This window comes from Procambarus clarkii, chromosome 14, assembly GCF_040958095.1.
Source record: "Procambarus clarkii isolate CNS0578487 chromosome 14, FALCON_Pclarkii_2.0, whole genome shotgun sequence".
In the NCBI taxonomy this organism is placed as follows: Eukaryota; Metazoa; Arthropoda; class Malacostraca; order Decapoda; family Cambaridae; genus Procambarus; species Procambarus clarkii.
Genome location: NC_091163.1, coordinates 43,516,303 through 43,534,580, shown reverse-complemented (window position 1 = coordinate 43,534,580; position 18,278 = coordinate 43,516,303). Strand labels below are relative to the sequence as shown.

General features: G+C 50.8%; 1 protein-coding gene across 1 annotated transcript in view; it reads right to left on the bottom strand.

The window, feature by feature from the left end:
• Window positions 1-12,551, bottom strand: part of LOC138364813 (telomeric repeat-binding factor 2-like) — a 41,915-nt gene extending 29,364 nt beyond the window's left edge. The window contains exon 1 of the mRNA XM_069324795.1: window positions 12,478-12,551. Within this exon, the coding sequence (XP_069180896.1) occupies window positions 12,478-12,551 (74 nt within the window). The remainder of the gene's footprint in view (window positions 1-12,477) is intronic.
• Window positions 12,552-18,278: the final 5,727 nt, after the last annotated feature.

Genomic DNA, 18,278 nt, shown 5'->3' with positions numbered 1-18,278 from the left:
GACAGTAAGAGACGGTGGGGGAGACAGTAAGAGACGGTGGGAGACAGTAAGAGACGGTGGGGAACAGTAGGAGACGGTGGGGGACAGTAAGAGACGGTGGGGGACAGTAAGAGACAGTGGGGGACAGTAAGAGACGGTGGGGAACAGTAAGAGACGGTGGGGGACAGTAAGAGACGGTGGGGAACAGTAGGAGACGGTGGGGGAGACAGTAAGAGACGGTGGGGGACAGTAAGAGACGGTGGTGAGACAGTAAGAGACGGTGGGGGACAGTAAGAGACGGTGGGGGACAGTAAGAGACGGTGGTGAGACAGTAAGAGACGGTGGGGGACAGTAAGAGACGGTGGGGGACAGTAAGAGACGGTGGGGGACAGTAAGAGACGGTGGGGGACAGTAAGAGACGGTGGGGGAGACAGTAAGAGACAGTGGGAGACAGTAAGAGACGGTGGGGGACAGTAAGAGACGGTGGGGGAGACAGTAAGAGACGGTGGGAGACAGTAAGAGACGGTTAGGGACAGTAAGAGACGGTGGGAGACAGTAAGAGACGGTGGGGGACAGTAAGAGACGGTGGGAGACAGTAAGAGACGGTGGGGGACAGTAAGAGACGGTGGGGGACAGTAAGAGACGGTGGGGGACAGTAAGAGACGGTGGGGAACAGTAAGAGACGGTGGGGGACAGTAAGAGACGGTGGGGAACAGTAGGAGACGGTGGGGGAGACAGTAAGAGACGGTGGGGGACAGTAAGAGACGGTGGTGAGACAGTAAGAGACGGTGGGGGACAGTAAGAGACGGTGGGGGACAGTAAGAGACGGTGGTGAGACAGTAAGAGACGGTGGGGGACAGTAAGAGACGGTGGGGAGACAGTAAGAGACAGTGGGGGACAGTAAGAGACGGTGGGGGACAGTAAGAGACGGTGGGAGACAGTAAGAGACGGTGGGGGACAGTAAGAGACGGTGGGGGACAGTAAGAGACGGTGGGGGACAGTAAGAGACGGTGGGGGACAGTAAGAGACGGTGAGGGACAGTAAGAGACGGTGGGGGAGACAGTAAGAGACAGTGGGAGACAGTAAGAGACGGTGGGGGACAGTAAGAGACGGTGGGGGAGACAGTAAGAGACGGTGGGAGACAGTAAGAGACGGTTAGGGACAGTAAGAGACGGTGGGAGACAGTAAGAGACGGTGGGGGACAGTAAGAGACGGTGGGGGAGACAGTAAGAGACGGTGGGAGACAGTAAGAGACGGTGGGGGACAGTAAGAGACGGTGGGAGACAGTAAGAGACGGTGGGGGACAGTAAGAGACGGTGGGAGACAGTAAGAGACGGTGGGGGAGACAGTAAGAGACGGTGGGAGACAGTAAGAGACGGTGGGAGACAGTAAGAGACGGTGGGGGAGACAGTAAGAGACGGTGGGAGACAGTAAGAGACGGTGGGGGAGACAGTAAGAGACGGTGGGGGAGACAGTAAGAGACGGTGGGGGAGACAGTAAGAGACGGTGGGGGACAGTAAGAGACGGTGGGGAAGACAGTAAGAGACGGTGGGGGAGACAGTAAGAGACGGTGGGGGACAGTAAGAGACGGTGAGGGAGACAGTAAGAGACGGTGGGGGACAGTAAGAGACGGTGGGAGACAGTAAGAGACGGTGGGGGACAGTAAGAGACGGTGGGAGACAGTAAGAGACGGTGGGGGAGACAGTAGGAGACGGTGGGAGACAGTAAGAGACGGTGGGAGACAGTAAGAGACGGTGGGGGAGACAGTAAGAGACGGTGGGAGACAGTAAGAGACGGTGGGGGACAGTAAGAGACGGTGGGAGACAGTAAGAGACGGTGGGGGACAGTATGAGACGGTGGGGGAGACAGTAAGAGACGGTGGGAGACAGTAAGAGACGGTGGGGGACAGTAAGAGACGGTGGGAGACAGTAAGAGACGGTGGGGGACAGTATGAGACGGTGGGGGAGACAGTAAGAGACGGTGGGGGACAGTAAGAGACGGTGGGGGAGACAGTAAGAGACGGTGGGGGACAGTAAGAGACGGTGGGAGACAGTAAGAGACGGTGGGGGAGACAGTAAGAGACGGTGGGAGACAGTAAGAGACGGTGGGAGACAGTAAGAGACGGTGGGGGAGACAGTAAGAGACGGTGGGAGACAGTAAGAGACGGTGGGGGACAGTAAGAGACGGTGGGAGACAGTAAGAGACGGTGGGAGACAGTAAGAGACGGTGGGGGACAGTAAGAGACGGTGGGGTACAGTAAGAGACGGTGGGGGACAGTAAGAGACGGTGGGGGACAGTAAGAGACGGTGGGAGACAGTAAGAGACGGTGGGGGACAGTAAGAGACGGTGGGGGACAGTAAGAGACGGTGGGGGACAGTAAGAGACAGTGGGGGAGACAGTAAGAGACGGTGGGGGACAGTAAGAGACAGTGGGGGAGACAGTAAGAGACGGTGGGGGACAGTAAGAGACGGTGGTGGAGACAGTAAGAGACGGTGGGGGACAGTAAGAGACGGTGGGGGACAGTAAGAGACGGTGGGGGAGACAGTAAGAGACGGTGGGGGAGACAGTAAGAGACAGTGGGGGAGACAGTAAGAGACGGTGTGGGAGACAGTAAGAGACGGTGGGGGAGACAGTAAGAGACAGTGGGGGAGACAGTAAGAGACAGTGGGGGAGACAGTAAGAGACGGTGGGGGAGACAGTAAGAGACGGTGGGGGACAGTAAGAGACAGTGGGGGAGACAGTAAGAGACGGTGGGGGGAGACAGTAAGAGACAGTGGGGGAGACAGTAAGAGACGGTGGGGGGAGACAGTAAGAGACAGTGGGGGAGACAGTAAGAGACGGTGGGAGACAGTAAGAGACGGTGGGGGACAGTAAGAGACGGTGGGGGACAGTAAGAGACAGTGGGGGAGACAGTAAGAGACAGTGGGGGAGACAGTAAGAGACAGTGGGGGAGACAGTAACAGACGGTGTGGGAGACAGTAAGAGACGGTGGGAGAGACAGTAAGAGACGGTGGTGGACAGTAAGAGACGGTGGGGAACAGTAAGAGACGGTGGGGGAGACAGTAAGAGACAGTGGGGGACAGTAAGAGACGGTGGGGGAGACAGTAAGAGACAGTGGGGGAGACAGTAAGAGTCAGTGGGGGAGACAGTAAGAGACAGTGGGGGAGACAGTAAGAGACAGTGGGGGAGACAGTAAGAGACGGTGGGGGAGACAGTAAGAGACAGTGGGGGAGACAGTAAGAGACAGTGGGGGAGACAGTAAGAGACAGTGGGGGAGACAGTAAGAGACAGTGGGGGAGACAGTAAGAGACAGTGGGGGAGACAGTAAGAGACAGTGGGGGAGACAGTAAGAGACAGTGGGGGAGACAGTAAGAGACGGTGGGGGAGACAGTAAGAGACAGTGGGGGAGACAGTAAGAGACAGTGGGGGAGACAGTAAGAGACAGTGGGGGAGACAGTAAGAGACGGTGGGGGAGACAGTAAGAGACAGTGGGGGAGACAGTAAGAGACAGTGGGTGAGACAGTAAGAGACAGTGGGGGAGACAGTAAGAGACAGTGGGGGAGACAGTAAGAGACAGTGGGGGAGACAGTAAGAGACAGTGGGGGAGACAGTAAGAGACAGTGGGGGAGACAGTAAGAGACAGTGGGGGAGACAGTAAGAGACAGTGGGGGAGACAGTAAGAGACAGTGGGGGAGACAGTAAGAGACAGTGGGTGAGACAGTAAGAGACAGTGGGGGAGACAGTAAGAGACAGTGGGGGAGACAGTAAGAGACAGTGGGGGAGACAGTAAGAGACAGTGGGGGAGACAGTAAGAGACAATGGGGGAGACAGTAAGAGACAGTGGGGGAGACAGTAAGAGACAGTGGGGGAGACAGTAAGAGACAGTGGGGGAGACAGTACGAGACGGTGGGGGAGACAGTAAGAGACAGTGGGGGAGACAGTAAGAGACAGTGGGGGAGACAGTAAGAGACAGTGGGGGAGACAGTAAGAGACAGTGGGGGGACAGTAAGAGACAGTAAGAGACGGTGGGGGAGACAGTAAGAGACAGTGGGGGAGACAGTAAGAGACAGTGGGGGGACAGTAAGAGACAGTAGGGGAGACAGTAAGAGACAGTGGGGGAGACAGTAAGAGACAGTGGGGGAGACAGTAAGAGACGGTGGGGGAGACAGTGGGGGATACAGTAAGAGACAGTGGGGGAGACAGTAAGAGACCGTGGGGGAGACAGTAAGAGACAGTGGGAGAGACAGTAAGAGACAGTGGGGGAGACAGTAAGAGACAGTGGGGGAGACAGTAAGAGACGGTGGGACTGACTGCTGGAATGTTCCAGCAATCAGTAATTTATTTTTTAATTCCTGATTAATTACTTATATTGAATTTGTAATAATTGATATATATAGTTACTTCAAAGTGGTGGGGGGAGGGGGGGGGGGAAAATGTACATTGTCAGGGTGTGTAAATGTGTATAGTTTATACCACATTTGGTGGTTATATATAAACTACTGGACAATGTGTGTTAATACTGTTGTAAAATTATAATGCTATTGTACAAATATAATATGTTAGTGTATCTTAAAATGGCTCTCAGGTTTGTTACATGTGGTCCGGGTCCTGTTAGTGGTGGCTGGCTGTGTTAGTGGTGGCTGGCTGGTGGCTGGCTGTGTTAGTTGTGGCTGGCTGTGTTAGTGGTGGCTGGCTGTGTTACTGGTGGCTGGCTGTGTTAGTGGTGGCTGGCTGTGTTAGTGGTGGCTGGCTGTGTTAGTGGTGGCTGGCTGTGTTAGTGGTGGCTGGCTGTGTTAGTGGTGGCTGGCTGTGTTACTGGTGGCTGGCTGTGTTAGTGGTGGCTGGCTGTGTTAGTGGTGGCTGGCTGTGTTACTGGTGGCTGGCTGTGTTAGTGGTGGCTGGCTGTGTTAGTGGTGGCTGGCTGTGTTAGTGGTGGCTGGCTGTGTTAGTGGTGGCTGGCTGTGTTACTGGTGGCTGGCTGTGTTAGTGGTGGCTGGCTGTGTTAGTGGTGGCTGGCTGTGTTACTGGTGGCTGGCTGTGTTAGTGGTGGCTGGCTGTGTTAGTGGTGGCTGGCTGTGTTACTGGTGGCTGGCTGTGTTAGTGGTGGCTGGCTGTGTTAGTGGTGGTTGGCTGTGTTAGTGGTGGCGGGCTGTGTTACTGGTGGCTGGCTGTGTTACTGGTGGTTGGCTGTGTTACTGGTGGCTGGCTGTGTTAGTGGTGGCTGGCTGTGTTACTGGTGGCTGGCTGTGTTAGTGGTGGCTGGCTGTGTTACTGGTGGCTGGCTGTGTTACTGGTGGCTGGCTGTGTTACTGGTGGCTGGCTGTGTTACTGGTGGCTGGCTGTGTTAGTGGTGGCTGGCTGTGTTAGTGGTGGCTGGCTGTGTTAGTGGTGGCTGGCTGTGTTACTGGTGGATGGCTGTGTTACTGGTGGCTGGCTGTGTTACTGGTGGCTGGCTGTGTTACTGGTGGCTGGCTGTGTTACTGGTGGCTGGCTGTGTTACTGGTGGCTGGCTGTGTTACTGGTGGCTGGCTGTGTTAGTGGTGGCTGGCTGTGTTACTGGTGGTTGGCTGTGTTACTGGTGGCTGGCTGTGTTAGTGGTGGCTGGCTGTGTTACTGGTGGCTGGCTGTGTTACTGGTGGCTGGCTGTGTTACTGGTGGGTGGCTGTGTTACTGGTGGTTGGCTGTGTTAGTGGTGGCTGGCTGTGTTACTGGTGGCTGGCTGTGTTACTGGTGGCTGGCTGTGTTAGTGGTGGCTGGCTGTGTTAGTGGTGGTTGGCTGTGTTACTGGTGGCTGGCTGTGTTACTGGTGGCTGGCTGTGTTACTGGTGGCTGGCTGGTTTAGTGGTGGCTGGCTGTGTTACTGGTGGCTGGCTGTGTTAGTGGTGGCTGGCTGTGTTAGTGGTGGCTGGCTGTGTTAGTGGTGGCTGGCTGTGTTACTGGTGGTTGGCTGTGTTAGTGGTGGCTGGCTGTGTTACTGGTGGCTGGCTGTGTTAGTGGTAGTTGGCTGTGTTACTGGTGGCTGGCTGTGTTACTGGTGGCTGGCTGTGTTAGTGGTGGCTGGTTGTGTTAGTGGTGGCTGGCTGTGTTACTGGTGGCTGGCTGTGTTAGTGGTGGCTGGCTGTGTTACTGGTGGCTGGCTGTGTTTGTGGTGGCTGGCTGTGTTAGTGGTGGTTGGCTGTGTTAGTGGTGGTTGGCTGTGTTACTGGTGGTTGGCTGTGTTAGTGGTGGCTGGCTGTGTTAGTGGTGGCTGGCTGTGTTACTGGTGGCTGGCTGTGTTACTGGTGGCTGGCTGTGTTACTGGTGGCTGGCTGTGTTACTGGTGGCTGGCTGTGTTACTGGTGGCTGGCTGTGTTACTGGTGGCTGGCTGTGTTACTGGTGGCTAGCTGTGTTACTGGTGGCTGGCTGTGTTACTGGTGGCTGGCTGTGTTACTGGTGGTTGGCTGTGTTACTGGTGGCTGGCTGTGTTACTGGTGGCTGGCTGTGTTACTGGTGGCTGGCTGTGTTACTGGTGGTTGGCTGGTGGCTGGCTGTGTTACTGGTGGCTGGCTGTGTTAGTGGTGGTTTACTGTGTTACTGGTGGCTGGCTGTGTTACTGGTGGTTGGCTGTGTTAGTGGTGGCTGGCTGTGTTACTGGTGGTTGGCTGTGTTACTGGTGGCTGGCTGTGTTACTGGTGGCTGGCTGTGTTAGTGGTGGCTGGCTGTGTTAGTGGTGGCTGGCTGTGTTACTGGTGGCTGGCTGTGTTACTGGTGGCTGGCTGTGTTACTGGTGGCTGGCTGTGTTACTGGTGGCTGGCTGTGTTACTGGAGGCTGGCTGTGTTACTGGTGGCTGGCTGTGTTAGTGGTGGCTGGCTGTGTTAGTGGTGGTTGGCTGTGTTAGTGTTGGCTGGCTGGTGGCTGGCTGTGTTACTGGTGGCTGGCTGTGTTACTGGTGGCTGGCTGTGTTAGTGGTGGCTGGCTGTGTTAGTGGTGGCTGGCTGTGTTACTGGTGGCTGGCTGTGTTAGTGGTGGCTGGCTGTGTTACTGGTGGCTGGCTGTGTTACTGGTGGCTGGCTGTGTTACTGGTGGCTGGCTGTGTTAGTGGTGGCTGGCTGTGTTAGTGATAGCTGGCTGTGTTACTGGTGGCTGGCTGTGTTAGTGGTGGCTGGCTGTGTTACTGGAGGCTGGCTGTGTTAGTGGTGGCTGGCTGTGTTACTGGTGGGTGGCTGTGTTACTTGTGGGTGGCTGTGTTACTGGTGGCTGGCTGTGTTACTGGTGGCTGGCTGTGTTACTGGTGGCTGGCTGTGTTAGTGGTGGCTGGCTGTGTTACTGGAGGCTGGCTGTGTTAGTGGTGGCTGGCTGTGTTACTGGTGGGTGGCTGTGTTACTGGTGGGTGGCTGTGTTACTGGTGGCTGGCTGTGTTACTGGTGGCTGGCTGTGTTAGTGGTGGCTGGCTGTGTTACTGGTGGCTGGCTGTGTTACTGGTGGCTGGCTGTGTTACTGGTGGCTGGCTGTGTTAGTGGTGGCTGGCTGTGTTACTGGTGGCTGGCTGTGTTAGTGGTGGCTGGCTGTGTTACTGGTGGCTGGCTGTGTTAGTGGTGGCTGGCTGTGTTAGTGGTGGTTGGCTGTGTTACTGGTGGTTGGCTGTGTTAGTGGTGGCTGGCTGTGTTAGTGGTGGCTGGCTGTGTTACTGGTGGCTGGCTGTGTTACTGGTGGCTGGCTGTGTTACTGGTGGCTGGCTGTGTTACTGGTGGCTGGCTGTGTTACTGGTGGCTGGCTGTGTTACTGGTGGTTGGCTGTGTTACTGGTGGCTGGCTGTGTTACTGGTGGCTGGCTGTGTTACTGGTGGCTGGCTGTGTTACTGGTGGTTGGCTGGTGGCTGGCTGTGTTACTGGTGGCTGGCTGTGTTAGTGGTGGTTTACTGTGTTACTGGTGGCTGGCTGTGTTACTGGTGGTTGGCTGTTAGTGGTGGCTGGCTGTGTTACTGGTGGTTGGCTGTGTTACTGGTGGCTGGCTGTGTTACTGGTGGCTGGCTGTGTTAGTGGTGGCTGGCTGTGTTAGTGGTGGCTGGCTGTGTTACTGGTGGCTGGCTGTGTTACTGGTGGCTGGCTGTGTTACTGGTGGCTGGCTGTGTTACTGGTGGCTGGCTGTGTTACTGGAGGCTGGCTGTGTTACTGGTGGCTGGCTGTGTTAGTGGTGGCTGGCTGTGTTAGTGGTGGTTGGCTGTGTTAGTGTTGGCTGGCTGGTGGCTGGCTGTGTTACTGGTGGCTGGCTGTGTTACTGGTGGCTGGCTGTGTTAGTGGTGGCTGGCTGTGTTAGTGGTGGCTGGCTGTGTTACTGGTGGCTGGCTGTGTTAGTGGTGGCTGGCTGTGTTACTGGTGGCTGGCTGTGTTACTGGTGGCTGGCTGTGTTACTGGTGGCTGGCTGTGTTAGTGGTGGCTGGCTGTGTTAGTGGTGGCTGGCTGTGTTACTGGTGGCTGGCTGTGTTAGTGGTGGCTGGCTGTGTTACTGGAGGCTGGCTGTGTTAGTGGTGGCTGGCTGTGTTACTGGTGGGTGGCTGTGTTACTGGTGGGTGGCTGTGTTACTGGTGGCTGGCTGTGTTACTGGTGGCTGGCTGTGTTACTGTTGGCTGGCTGTGTTAGTGGTGGCTGGCTGTGTTACTGGAGGCTGGCTGTGTTAGTGGTGGCTGGCTGTGTTACTGGTGGGTGGCTGTGTTACTGGTGGGTGGCTGTGTTACTGGTGGCTGGCTGTGTTACTGGTGGCTGGCTGTGTTAGTGGTGGCTGGCTGTGTTACTGGTGGCTGGCTGTGTTACTGGTGGCTGGCTGTGTTACTGGTGGCTGGCTGTGTTAGTGGTGGCTGGCTGTGTTACTGGTGGCTGGCTGTGTTAGTGGTGGCTGGCTGTGTTACTGGTGGCTGGCTGTGTTAGTGGTGGCTGGCTGTGTTAGTGGTGGTTGGCTGTGTTAGTGGTGGCTGGCTGTGTTACTGGTGGCTGGCTGTGTTAGTGGTGGCTGGCTGTGTTACTGGTGGCTGGCTGTGTTAGTGGTGGTTGGCTGTGTTACTGGTGGTTGGCTGTGTTACTGGTGGCTGGCTGTGTTACTGGTGGCTGGCTGTGTTACTGGTGGCTGGCTGTGTTACTGGTGGCTGGCTGTGTTAGTGGTGGCTGGCTGTGTTACTGGTGGCTGGCTGTGTTACTGGTGGCTGGCTGTGTTAGTGGTGGTTGGCTGTGTTAGTGGTTGTTGGCTGTGTTAGTGGTGGCTGGCTGTGTTACTGGTGGCTGGCTGTGTTACTGGTGGCTGGCTGTGTTACTGGTGGCTGACTGTGTTACTGGTGGCTGGCTGTGTTACTGGTGGCTGGCTGTGTTACTGGTGGCTGGCTGTGTTACTGGTGGCTGGCTGTGTTACTGGTGGCTGGCTGTGTTACTGGTGGCTGGCTGTGTTAGTGGTGGCTGGCTGTATTACTGGTGGCTGGCTGTGTTACTGGTGGCTGGCTGTGTTACTAGTGGCTGGCTGTGTTAGTGGTGGTTGGCTGTGTTACTGGTGGCTGGCTGTGTTACTTGTGGCTGGCTGTGTTACTGGTGGTTGGCTGTGTTAGTGGTGGTTGGCTGTGTTAGTGGTTGTTGGCTGTGTTAGTGGTGGCTGGCTGTGTTACTGGTGGCTGGCTGTGTTACTGGTGGCTGGCTGTGTTACTGGTGGCTGGCTGTGTTACTGGTGGCTGGCTGTGTTACTAGTGGCTGGCTGTGTTACTGGTGGTTGGCTGTGTTACTGGTGGTTGGCTGTGTTACTGGTGGTTGGCTGTGTTACTGGTGGCTGGCTGTGTTACTGGTGGCTGGCTGTGTTACTGGTGGCTGGCTGTGTTACTGGTGGTTGGCTGTGTTACTGGTGGCTGGCTGTGTTACTGGTGGTTGGCTGTGTTACTGGTGGTTGGCTGTGTTAGTGGTGGTTGGCTGTGTTACTGGTGGCTGGCTGTGTTACTGGTGGCTGGCTGTGTTACTGGTGGCTGGCTGTGTTACTGGTGGCTGGCTGTGTTACTGGTGGCTGGCTGTGTTACTGGTGGCTGGCTGTGTTAGTGGTGGCTGGCTGTGTTACTGGTGGCTGGCTGTGTTACTGGTGGCTGGCTGTGTTACTAGTGGCTGGCTGTGTTAGTGGTGGTTGGCTGTGTTACTGGTGGCTGGCTGTGTTACTGGTGGCTGGCTGTGTTACTGGTGGTTGGCTGTGTTACTGGTGGCTGGCTGTGTTACTGGTGGTTGGCTGTGTTACTGGTGGCTGGCTGTGTTACTGGTGGGTGGCTGTGTTACTGGTGGCTGGCTGTGTTACTGGTGGCTGGCTGTGTTACTGGTGGTTGGCTGTGTTACTGGTGGCTGGCTGTGTTACTGGTGGCTGGCTGTGTTACTGGTGGCTGGCTGTGTTAGTGGTGGCTGGCTGTGTTACTGGTGGCTGGCTGTGTTACTGGTGGCTGGCTGTGTTAGTGGTGGTTGGCTGTGTTACTGGTGGCTGGCTGTGTTACTGGTGGCTTGCTGTGTTACTGGTGGTTGGCTGTGTTACTGGTGGCTGGCTGTGTTACTGGTGGTTGGCTGTGTTACTGGTGGCTGGCTGTGTTAGTGGTGGTTGGCTGTGTTACTGGTGGCTGGCTGTGTTACTGGTGGCTGGCTGTGTTACTGGTGGCTGGCTGTGTTACTGGTGGCTGGCTGTGTTACTGGTGGCTGGCTGTGTTAGTGGTGGCTGGCTGTGTTACTGGTGGCTGGCTGTGTTACTGGTGGCTGGCTGTGTTAGTGGTGGTTGGCTGTGTTAGTGGTGGTTGGCTGTGTTACTGGTGGCTGGCTGTGTTACTGGTGGCTGGCTGTGTTACTGGTGGTTGGCTGTGTTACTGGTGGCTGGCTGTGTTACTGGTGGCTGGCTGTGTTACTGGTGGCTGGCTGTGTTACTGGTGGCTGGCTGTGTTACTGGTGGCTGGCTGTGTTAGTGGTGGTTGGCTGTGTTACTGGTGGCTGGCTGTGTTACTGGTGGCTGGCTGTGTTACTGGTGGTTGGCTGTGTTACTGGTGGCTGGCTGTGTTACTGGTGGCTGGCTGTGTTACTGGTGGCTGGCTGTGTTAGTGGTGGTTGGCTGTGTTACTGGTGGCTGGCTGTGTTAGTGGTGGTTGGCTGTGTTACTGGTGGCTGGCTGTGTTACTGGTGGCTGGCTGTGTTACTGGTGGCTGGCTGTGTTACTGGTGGCTGGCTGTGTTACTTGTGGCTGGCTGTGTTACTGGTGGCTGGCTGTGTTACTGGTGGCTGGCTGTGTTACTGGTGGCTGCTGTGTTACTGGTGGCTGGCTGTGTTACTGGTGGCTGGCTGTGTTACTGGTGGCTGGCTGTGTTACTGGTGGCTGGCTGTGTTAATGGTGGCTGGCTGTGTTACTGGTGGCTGGCTGTGTTACTGGTGGCTGGCTGTGTTACTGGTAGGGGAGTGTTCCTACACTTTACCCATGGTGGGGGAGTCTCCCTACACCTTACCAATGGTGGGGGAGTCTTCCTTCACCTTACCCATGGTGGGGGAGTCTCCCTACATCTTACTAATGGCGGGAGAGCCTCCCTACAACATAACCATAAACTCCAACACTAATAATGACCGAAATTATGTGCAATAGACATACCGAAAGTTGATCTTCCCCTTGTTGATGGCTGAGGCGACTGTGGCAATAATCTGGGCTGGGCGAGGGAAATGTTGTTGGTGGTGAGTGTATGGGACCCGCAGAGCCGCCATTGTTTGTTTACATTCAGTTCTGAAGTCAGCTGCTTACACGCAGCGGCCTCTCCCAAAATTATGGTTCTATTTGTGTCTATTATTTGACAATAGGAGGTCAAATGTCTATTATGGTTCTATTTGAGTTCATAAGTTTATTGTATGTTTTTTTCAAGTTAAAGCATAGAAACTTTTCTGTTAATTGTAATGCTACAACTGTTATTTTAAAGATAAGAGATGTGGCTTAAATGTTTATTGTGATATGACGTCACATTTTCTGTAATCCCTTAAAGACTAACTAATTAGTATGTTATTGGTCGGATTTCCGACATAATTCCGGGGGGGAGGAGGAATACTGGTCGAAGTCCAACAATTAGGACTGCGGAACACTTCATTCCTCTCCTTCAGAATTATAATGCTGTTTTAATATGAGCTTGGAGCATTGTGCAGCAGTCCTTACTGGACGAATGTCCCATCCTGGAGCTGCAGGTGTTGGAAATTTTTGAGAGGCTTCTTTTCCTGCTAGTTCTAAAGGAACTAGTTTCTCTAAGGTTTTGAGAGTAATGTTGCCTCGGCACTTTTCTCAAGATACCCTGACGGTCTGGATGAACAGAAACTATACGAACTATAGATCGTGATGCATCACTGTCCACCAGAACAGTGTCACCAGGGTTCAAATTAGTTTTGTTGAAGGGGTTGTTTGCCCCGAAATGATGCTCCATTATAGCAGTTAGGTATTCTCGAGTCCCTACATCATTCCACAGACCTGTCACTCATAAAAGATGTTTGAAAAGTTGTACCAAGTCACTCTTTCTCTGACGTATGAAGAATCTTCTGGTTCCTCATCCGTTGGGATGGACTTAATGGTTCTCATTGTGAGACATCATCAGGGAGGAAGGTCAGTGGTCGGTTGTTGACTCGAGCTTCTATTTCTGTGACAACGGTTTGGAGCTCCTGCAAGTCAATCTCTTGACAGTGGAGGGCTTTTCTTAGACAACGTTTTACCGTCCCTATCATCCGTACATAGAAGCCTCCGTTCCGCGGTACTCTGGGAGGTGTGAACTTCCAGTGGCACTGCCGTTGTTGAAGGGCAGTATGTACCGCTGGGTGGTTCCAGACTTCCCTCAGACATGCTTCCCCTGCCACCAAGTTGGACCCATTGTCTGAGATCATCAACTTGGGGCAGGATAGACTGGCAGCAAACCTGCAGAAACCCTGTATGATCGCTCCGGCACTCATATCGGGAGTCACTTCTAGATGCCCTTGTTGTGGTACAGGTGAAAAGGCAGATGTACACCTTCACTGGGACTTTATCCTTGGTGCCTGTTAGTGTTAGTGCTCCTGTGTAGTCTACACCAGTGGTTTCAAATGGACAAAGGTGGACAATTCGTTCCGTAGGGAGTGGTGGAGGTCCTGGATAAGGACACACCCGAGAGTCGTACCTCCGGCAGATTACACAGGATTTAATTATGGACTTTATAGTCTGGCGACCTTGAGGAAGGCAGAACTGTTGTCTCAGATCAGTGATGGTATCAAGTATCCCACCGAGCAGAGTGGCGTGTTTGTGTACGTGTAACACAATTAGCCTGCTTACTATGTAGTGACTGAGTATTAACATTGCATTTTTCACTTCCAGATCTTTTTTTTGAGATATATAGAAGAGTTGTTACATTCTTGTACAGCCACTAGTACGCGTAGCGTTTCGGGCAGGTCCCTGGAATACGATCCCCACCGCAAAGAATTGTTGTTACAACCAAGTACCCATTTTACTGTTGAGTTAAACAGAGGCTACAGTTAAGAATTTGCGCCCAGTAAATCCTCCCCGGCCAGGATACGAACCCATGACAAAGTGCTCGCGGAATGCCAGGCGAGTGTCTTACCACTACACCACGGAGACTGGTGAGATCTACCACTACACCACGGAGATCTATGTTCATGTTGATGAACATAGATCATCAACATAATAACCAGTGCAATTAACATATAAATGATTAAATATAGCAGCAGAAGTACACTGCTATAAATCACAGAAGCCTCATTCAGTCAGCCTCGGCCAACAGTAAACAGAACTTACTGCCAGCAACAACACCAACATTGTTCCAAGGAATGAACCAAAGAACATAATGTACAATTAAATTACAGTGATTGAAACTAATGCTGCTAACATATTATTAACATATTAACAACATCTCTTAATTAGTCACATAAAAAACTAATAATTACCATTAAGAGGTTGATAAGAGGACTTTGCTCATAAATGTATATATATTTCTCTTGAGAGTTTAGATTTAACATATAAAAATTACACCATTTATTTTACTGCATAATATATTACCAGTTATTTACTGGCAACTCTTATACATGGATGGGACAATACTAGACTTATGCTGAAGTTCAGCATTGTCTAATGTAATTACTTGTGCTAAGCCAGGTGTAAGGGGGCAGGTCTTCACACTTGTTGAGGGTTGAAGTAATTGTACATTGTGTTGTACATAAGTAATTATTTAAGTATAATATTACCATGAGCATATACTTTTACCTGTAATCATTTCACCTTTGAGTGTTAATGAGTGTCTCTGTACCAACTGAGAGTGATACTGAAGGACTAACTTGCAGTACTACAACACTGCCACTGGTTACCACTCATATCATTTGTGTGTATTATTATATAAAGTATCATATTATTAAGTGCTAACCTCCTAGCAGGTACTAGGAGGCAGGATTATAGCCTATTGACTGCACAATATTCCTAGGCTACTACCACCGCTACCTGTTCAGTATTTACGAGCTTCCCTAGCACAGGCCCAGCAAGGCTTAACCAAGTAACCAGTATGTCTACTGCAGAAAAGCTGAAAAGGACTATAGGAGGTTTTAAAGGTAACTTAACTAGACACATTAATAAATGCGACAATCTGTGTCAACAAACACAGATTGTAGAACTGGAAGGAATCCAGCAGCTGCATTAGACGTTATTATGGATGAACAGGCAGATTATGAGGCTATCACTCAGGCCAAGTTACAGTCTTTCGTAAATATAATTGCCCATTGTAAGGCAACAACGACAACAATAACATCTTTCCTTCACCCAACACAACCAGAAGTTAAACTAGCTTCAGTTTACCCACATTCTCTGGTACTGACGATGAAAGTTGAGATCATTTCTGGAACCAGTTTGTTGACTCATTGGATGATAAACCCACTATCCTTAAAACCACCAAATTTATATACTTAAAGGGTCAACTTAGATACCCAAATCAATCAGTATTTTATCAAAGAGGTTTTCAAAATCCATCCTGTATGGATTCTTCCCTTAAATGGGCATGGATGGTATGCCTTTCTGTTTGGGCAATTTGGGCAGAAAATTGAAGAGGGCAACACAGTAGGGGCAATTAGGTTACTTACCAGCGAAGACACAATCGCCCCTAGAAATACCGCTACCGCCAACTCGCTGAGAGAGAAGCACCCTCCTAGAGTACCATGGGAACCCACTGCTCGGGACACAAATGTCCCAGACATGGGACCTTTATTCCTCCAAGCGTCAGAGGTATACAAAGCCATCATGTCATTTCCACCAGGCTCAGCACGGGGATACATTGGAGTAAGACCTCAGCACCTCAAGGAGATGACAAACCCAGTTCTCGGCGAAGTTGCCGAGACACTACTGTCAGAGATCACGAAATTTGTCAACGACTGTCTCTCCGGGTTGATCCCAGATACAATTAAACCCTTTTTCTTTGGAGCATCACTTTGTGCCCTTAAGAAGAAGGATGGTGGAGTCAGACCCATTGTTGTGGGTAACACACTTCGGCGCCTTGTTGCTAGGGCAGCTGTCAGAAACATCCGCACGGAACCTGCAACGATGCTTCGACCCCATCAACTAGGTTTTGGTGTCCCCCATGGCTGTGAAGCAGCAGCTCATGCAGCACGAGCCTATATCAAACACCTCCCAGAATATAAGGCAGTAATTAAATTAGACTTTAAAAATGCCTTCAAACAGATAAAAAGGGATGTGGTACAAGAAGCAGTTCGAACCAGCTTTCCTTGTCTACTTCCCTTCGTCTCAGCAGGGTACAGTAGGGAATCGACGCTGCTGTTTGGGGAACATGAAGTTGTTTCAGCAGAAGGTGTCCAGCAGGGAGACCCGCTTGCCCCTTTCCTTTTCTGCATAGCAGCTAAAGAGGTCACAAGATGGTTGTCCAGCGAACTCAACATCTGGTTCCTGGACGATGGCACCCTGGCAGGGACACAGGAGTCCCTGCTAGAAGATCTACAGCTGGTGAAATCTAAGGGAGAGGAGTTAGGACTTAAAGTGTGAAATCATCTCATCTAGCCAACCAACCATAGATGCAGTGCGAACCATATTGCCAGGAGCCCAAGTGATCGCTCCCACCGACAGTGTGCTGCTAGGGGCACCTCTGGGCTCGAGCGCCATTGAGGTAGTCCTCGAAGAAAGGCTGAACGACCTGAGGAGGATGGAGGAAGGAATAGGGGCTTTGGACGCCCACGATGCTTTGTACCTTCTCACAAGGTGCCTGGCTTTGCCCAGACTGACCTATTTCCTCAGGTGTGCTCCCTCCTTCGACAGCCCAAAATTAACAGAATATGACACACTCCTAAGGTCAATAACCGTGAAAGTGTTAAACCTCTCCCTGCAAGATGACCAATGGGACCAAGCAACGCTCACAGTTAGACTCGGGGGGATAGGTATTCGCAAGGCGACACAGTTAGCATTGCCGGCATTCTTATCCTCCACCAGTGCAACAAGTGAATTAGTGAATGAAATACTACCAGAATACATAACGTGCTCCATAAGTCTTTGAATATGTAATAAGGAATTACGAAACACGTTCAGGCGTCAGACTAGGCTTTGTAGAGTTACTTTATCAATTACCCTCGACTGTGAAGAACGTAAGAAATATTGAGGAGATTCGTGTTAGAATTAGACTCAAGAGGCAGCATGACGGAGGCAAAAGAGGTGACTGTCACCCTGAGCTGAGACAAGAGCACACAGCAACCTTCAAACCTGCACAAGGCGGGATAGGACCCGGAAGATGTATCCAAATCTTACCCTTTCGGTCATATTCAACAACATATGTTTTCAAGATTTCAAGAAAGACTGCAACCAAAATATACTAATATATATATATATATATATATATATATATATATATATATATATATATATATATATATATATATATATATATATATATATATATATATATATATATATATATATATATATATATATATGCAAACAAGCCTGAGTGGTCCCCAGGACTATATACAACTGAAAACTCACACCCCAGAAGTGACTCGAACCCATACTCCCAGGAGCAACGCAACTGGTATGTACAGGGACGCCTTAATCCGCTTGACCATCACGACCGGATAATAAGGAAGTGATAGCCGAGGCTATTTGAACCACTTCCCCGCCGGCACTCGGATGGTAATCTTGGGCATAGCATTTTATCAAATCACCTCATTCTTTGATTTGATAAAATCAAAGTGATTTGATAAAATGCTATGCCCAAGATTACCATCCGAGTGCCGGCGGGGAAGTGGTTCAAATAGCCTCGGCTATCACTTCCTTATTGTCCGGTCATGATGGTCAAGTGGATTAAGGCGTCCCTGTACATACCAGTTGCGTTGCTCCTGGGAGTATGGGTTCGAGTCACTTCTGGGGTGTGAGTTTTCAGTTATATATATATATATATATATATATATATATATATATATATATATATATATATATATATATATATATATATATATATATATATATATATATATATATATATATATATAATATATATATATATATATATATATATATATATATATATATATATATATATATATATATATAATACAAATGCCATGGTATATTATTGCACCACCAAGTATTACAATCAGCTGCAATATAAGAAAGGCCAATTTCCATATGAAAGCCGCGTGTCGGCCAGGCAGCCTCCCCTTGATCACTCCTCAACCCCCAAAATATTCAAGTTCCGCCGTTAAATAACAAACAAAATAGTAGCGCTCTTTTATATATAAAATTTAAATATAAGATTATGTTTACGGTAGGAAGGTTGAGAGGAAGTTGACGCTTCTCTTACGACGTGAGACTTAAACCTTTATCCTACGAACACGGCCAGGGTGCCTATCTGTATGAGGGAAGATTATGAGGGAAGAATATGAGGGAAGATTATGAGGGAAGATTATGAGGGAAGAATATGAGGGAAGATTATGAGGGAAGATTATGAGGGAAGAATATGAGGGAAGATTATGAGGGAAGATTATGAGGGAAGATTATGAGGGAAGAATATGAGGGAAGAATATGAGGGAAGATTATGAGGGAAGATTATGAGGTAAGAATATGAGGGAAGATTATGAGGGAAGATTATGAGGGAAGATTATGAGGGAAGAATATGAGGGAAGATTATGAGGGAAGAATATGAGGGAAGATTATGAGGGAAGATTATGAGGGAAGAATAAGAGGGAAGAATATGAGGGAAGATTATGAGGGAAGATTATGAGGGAAGAATATGAGGGAAGAATATGAGGGAAGATTATGAGGGAAGATTATGAGGGAAGAATA